Genomic DNA, 5,745 nt, shown 5'->3' with positions numbered 1-5,745 from the left:
AAATAATATATGAGTCGATACCTCTTTATTATTCTTGGTTCGTTACGATATAATATAAGATCAATTTAAACCATATCTTTTTAGAATTATTGTTACATTTTGTAACAAAAAATAATAAAGATACATTCATTTGAATATTATTTGGATTTTTCCTCACCATGTTTTGTTTAACTTAATTGCATTTATTACATTTTTTGTTTAAAAGATTAAAATCATATAAAACTTAGGAAGTGTCAGTCTGTAATCTTATTGAATCCATGAACTAATCTTAATAATAAAAATAGAAAGACAACTTGCTTCTTCCCCATATCCTTTTCCTAATTTCCTTTCGATTTTCGAATAGGTATAGGGTTTTGCTTCGCTTTTTACTCAACTTACCTTCCTCTTCACTCTTCGCTACAACAGATCTCTCTCTTATTTTTCTATATTAAGGTTCTTTCTTATGTCCCCATTTCTCCAAAATCAATTTTTTCTTTCCATTATTCTGTCTCTGATATTTTAGATTTTGATTTTCTATTTATGTTTTGTAATATCAGATTATTATAGATTTTTGTTCAATTTTGCTACTGAATTCGGTTGATTCATTCTCTATAGCATTACTTGTAGTTATCTTGCTATTTATTTTAGATTGATGGGTATTATGATTTTCTGATATATTTTATGAAGTGGTACCATCAGATCTATTGGGGGAAAAAGTAAAGCATGGATTCTAGGTTTGTCTCTTATAAGTAATTGTAATTATATATAATCACTTTTTCAACCTATGTAGTTTCAACTTTCAACTTATCTATACTCTTGAAGATACGTGATTTGTGAAATATTAAATGTTAGGATTATAATTCTTCCTATTTGGTTGTGATTGTGGATATGGGTTTAACCAACAGTGAGAATTTTTGTTCTACCTATAAAATTATTGTTGATGAATCAAACATGGATCAATATAAATAACATTGCTGCTCTAAATCTAATTTTTTGAAACGGTTTTTAATAGCTCTGTATATTGCTCTCAATTAGAATGTGAATCCTGAAAGTGTTTTCATTTTTTTGATATTTTGTGAAAGTTAGTGTTGATTTTGATTGTTCTGTACTTACATGTACATAATGGCTGGAGTGTAGAGAACACTAAAAATAGTAGTGCTGGATATGGGTGAGAAGAAGATGAAGATGTTTTTTAATATTGTACCAGCTAGTACAGTTTATGTAAAAACTGTTTATTTATTATGTTTGATTGAATTGTAATCAATGTTATGAAACCCGAGGCGGATAATGTCTTGTATTATGTTTAATTGGTTTAACTGTTCGGTCGGACTGATGACATCATATATAATTAATAATTATATTAAATATAAATATATATAAATGCATAATTATAATATAGTTATTAATTATACACAATGCCAGTCTGACTGTACAGATTAACCGGTCAAACCAAACACGAGACCTCTTCCGGTTTGATTTTGTCTTGGATTTCATAACATTGAGTGAAGGTTTGTTTTTGTAACAAATCTGTTACACACACATTCTTTCTCCGTAACTTCTTTAGTTGCTCATGTTGTAATGGAGTCTGTATATTTTTGTTGTTGATTTTGAGCACTTTAGTTGTGAAATATGAATTGAATCACTCAAGTTAGGTAGAAAAATAAATTAGCTTTGCACTGAACACCTTGATTGAACTTCTTTGGAAACTTGCAGGCTGTGTATTAATTTGTGTTCTGTAGATAGAGAGCTTGTTCAACTATCTCCTTGTTAGCATCAGCTATGCTACCCACTGGAGCAAAAGAGGCCCAATTACGTGAGAGCAACAGTCAAAAGGTCCACCCTCAACCTATGGAAGAGGCAATGAATCAGAATCCAGAAGCTGTGGAAACTCTAGTATCCAAAGTTTTTACAAATATCTCTTCCCTTAAGTCAGCTTATATTCAGCTGCAAGCTGCTCATACACCCTATGACCCTGAGAAAATCCAGACTGCGGATAAACTTGTGATTGGTGAGCTGAAAACTCTATCTGAACTCAAGCATTTCTACAGGGAAAATAACCCAAAACCAGTGTGCGTGTCTCCCCAGGACTCACGTTTAGCTGCAGAAATTCAAGAACAACAGAGCCTTCTGAAGACATATGAGGTCATGGTAAAGAAATTCCAATCTGAAATCCAGAATAAAGATTCAGAGATCCATCAATTGCAGCAGCTTATTGAGGAGGCTAACCATAAGCGGTCTAAACTTGAAAAAAATTTGAAGCTCAGAGGTTTGTCAGCCAAAGAGTCGGAAGATGGAAATGGATTTTTCCCTGTTGATCTAACTCCAGATCTCTTTACCTCTTTTGTGGAAGCAACTGCAAAAGCTATTCATGATTTTTCTAAACCTTTGATCAACATGATGAAAGCAGCTCAATGGGACCTTGATTCGGCTGCCAACTCAATTGAGCCTGATGTTGTTTATGCGAAGAGAGCTCATAAGAAATATGCATTTGAGTCCTACATATGCCAAAGAATGTTCAGTGGTTTTGAGCAGGAAAGCTTCTCTGTGAAATCAGAGAATATTACAGTCACTAAAGAGAGCTTCTTCCACCAATTTCTTGCTTTAAGGGAGATAGATCCCTTGGACATGCTAGGACAAAATCCAGATTCCATTTTTGGGAAATTTTGCAGGAGCAAATACCTAGTGGTGGTTCATCCAAAGATGGAAGCATCGTTCTTCGGTAACTTAGATCAGCGAAATTATGTAACGAGTGGAGGGCATCCAAGAACTCCTTTTTACCAGGCGTTTCTGAAGCTGGCCAAGTCAATTTGGCTCTTGCACAGGTTGGCTTACTCTTTTGAGCCAAATGTCAAGGTATATCAAGTTAAAGGAGGGAGCGAGTTCTCTGATATTTATATGGAAAGCGTCGACAAGAATTTGATAATGGATGATAATGATGAAAAACCTAAAGTTGGTTTCATGGTTATGCCTGGGTTTTGGATTGGGGGAAGTGTGATTCAGAGTAAAGTCTATCTCTCTGGCATGAAGGTTGCCGAATGATTCTGGAATATAGACAAGCCTTCCAGAAAATGAATATCTGGGTTGGTTGTATGTGGTTTGTTTGAGTTGTCATTTTCTTATGTTTTAAGATAATGCTCATGTCTGTAATTGTTGAGATCCTTTTTAGTGGTTGTATGTGTTTGATATCCTTGTTTACTATCAGGTCCTTTGTTGTAATCTGGAAACATGTTGCACCTGAATAGTGTTTTTGACTAGAAGTGGAACTGTTGTGTCATATGATTAGCATCTACAAAGTAAATATTTTAGAAACTACCGAATTGAAGATACAAGGACTAAAATACAAAACTTAATATATGTAATATCTATGGACTATTGTAAAGATTTATACATATTTAATATATTACTTATCACTTATTTATATAAATCTTTACATTGATAATGTATACATCATTCACTATTCTATGTCTTATCATTATTGAGTTTGTGAACGTTTGTTAGCACTTTCCTGATGAGTTATAATCTTACTCAAGCAAGCGAATTGACTATATGGTTCAAAGGAATACTCTGATTGCATTTCAACAAAATAAAATAAAACTCTTCAATTGAAGGGAGTATAAATGTGTTGTAATTAAAGTAACAAAATTTAGGAATGTGTTGTTAATTTCGTCTTTATTATTTCTATAATATGCACTAAATAATTATCTTTTCTCATATTGTTTGTTACAATGAAGATTTTACCAACTCATAAAAACACATTTGGAGTATTTCCAACTGGTTTGATACAATATTTTTTTGATTAACCTTCACTTAGTATTTCCATTTCCATGATTTTATTCATACTCATATACAAATAGATAAATCCAAATTATGTTTATAAATAAGAGTGGAAACAAGTCAGACGGCCTATTAAGTGTCTATTACTTGGTCTATAACAAATTGCAACAGGTCAGACTTTTTCATGAACAGATTAGACTTAGGTTTTCCAAAAAGTTTATTTAGCTTAATATGTCAGATTTTAGGTCATCTAAAACGCCTTAAGCCTACCAAACTAACCTATTTATTCATATTATAAAAATGTATAGAAAAACATAATTAATTGTTAGAGTTAGATATGCCTAATTAAAAGTATCTCAATTAGTCTATTTAAATGTAGACATGTTGACCTATTTCAAAACTATATAGTATAATATGCATTTAAATATACTAACATAACATGTCATGCTTTTAGACAGATCAAACCTAAATTTTAATTTTTTTTAAATAGAGTAATAGAGCAGTCAAAGGCTTCTCCTTGTTTTCACCATTAGTGGTAATCACAGGATGATGTATTTTATATATTCCAATATTGCCCTTAACACTTTTAAAAGTAAAATGTTTTTATAGTGTAATATTCTATTTGCTATGAGCTGTGATTGATTGAGAAAAATTATTAAATTAAAATTTTAATTAATAAGTATTTTTTGACCAATCATAATTCCTATGAGATGAAGTGAGATATATTATGACATTATAAAGTGGGAATCACAGAATGAGAGGTTGTAAAATCAATCAATTTGGAAGAGCGCCGTTTTGTTTCTTATTTTATAATCCTGTTGTACAATTTCTTATTTCTTACTTTGTAGAATCAAAGGTGAGAAAAAGAGCACCTTCTAGCTTCTGTATTCAATCAATTTCATTGGATTATCATACATTTGGAAAATCCATTTTCCAAACCTCAATTTGTTTTTTTAACTAAAGTTAGCATTTCAGTTTGTTTTACCCGTTTTCATTGGTTTTTATTTTTTAATTTGAGCATGCACTTGGGTTTGTCTTTTTTTGCTCCACTTACATTCTTTATTGATCAAGTTGTTTCTTATTAATGCACTTTGCACTTGTTGATTACTTTGTGTGTGGTTAAATATGTCGGATATTTTTAAAAAAAAAAATTAGCATGTTAGAGACACTATTTTCTTTTCCCATTTTCATCATGTTCTTTCATTTGAGCGCTTTGTATTGTTTTTGGAGTACTATAATTTAATTAGATCTGAGTTTTCTTTATTGATTATATTATTTATTCATCAAATTGTTTCTTATAAATATGTTTTCATATTGTCAATTGAGATCATTTTAGATTAGTGTTTTATGGAAATGAAGTTAACATTCCTCTTTTGTTTTATTCATTTTCATCAGATTTTATTTTTCAAGGCACCCAAGACCTGAAATACCTAAGATGAACTATCTTAATACAGTCACATGGAAAGAAATTTATGAAATTAATGTGAGAGCTTATACAAAAAATTAACGATGAGTTTATATATATAGACGTGTGATAAAAAAACATAATATTTCGTGGGATATGCATTTGGCAATTTAAGTGTAATAGTGTATATACATGTACGGTGGATGAGCATAAAGAAATTGTAAGTATTGTAAAAATTAGTTATGATATAATGATTTTATTTTTTATTACAGTTTCATTATGTAATTTTTGAATATATTTTAAATTAAAGTAAGGAAATGAAACATTATAATTTTTCTATGCAAAAGGGATGAAATTTATTATCTATTGTCACTATTCCAAATATCTCGAAACTCATTAGCAGGGGAAGTTTTAAAACAAGGTACTAAAAAATAATAGAAGTAAACGATCACTATTAATCTTAGAAAAATTGAAATAAAATCATCTCAACAGCAGCAACAACATCATGTTTATATGTTATCTGCCATATATCCCAGTTTCCTGATCTTTTAAGCATGATCTTTTATATCATTATATTTTGCCAACCT

At 30.6% G+C, this 5,745-nt stretch overlaps 1 protein-coding gene across 3 annotated transcripts; it reads left to right on the top strand.

Annotated features, from left to right (window-relative positions):
• LOC109362659 (IRK-interacting protein-like) lies at positions 254-3,291 on the top strand. Of its 3 annotated transcripts, none has more exons than XM_019608612.1 (2): positions 254-343; positions 1,693-3,291. In XM_019608612.1, the coding sequence occupies exon 2, from the start codon at positions 1,759-1,761 to the stop codon at positions 3,016-3,018; it is 1,260 nt and encodes a 419-aa protein (XP_019464157.1). In that variant the 5' UTR covers positions 254-343; positions 1,693-1,758; the 3' UTR covers positions 3,019-3,291. The 3 variants fall into 3 exon arrangements, with proteins under 3 accessions (XP_019464157.1, XP_019464156.1, XP_019464158.1); XM_019608611.1 differs by having other exon boundaries at positions 267-432; XM_019608613.1 differs by lacking the exon at positions 254-343 and adding an exon at positions 496-713.

Source organism: Lupinus angustifolius, chromosome LG12 (genome assembly GCF_001865875.1).
Source record: "Lupinus angustifolius cultivar Tanjil chromosome LG12, LupAngTanjil_v1.0, whole genome shotgun sequence".
NCBI lineage: Eukaryota > Viridiplantae > Streptophyta > Magnoliopsida > Fabales > Fabaceae > Lupinus > Lupinus angustifolius.
This window is presented reverse-complemented; position numbering and strand designations above follow the sequence as displayed.

Bases quoted from the DNA above. Each gene is read 5' to 3' on its own strand.
- LOC109362659 (XM_019608612.1), top strand. From the start codon at position 1,759: ATGCTACCCACTGGAGCAAAAGAGGCCCAATTACGTGAGAGCAACAGT.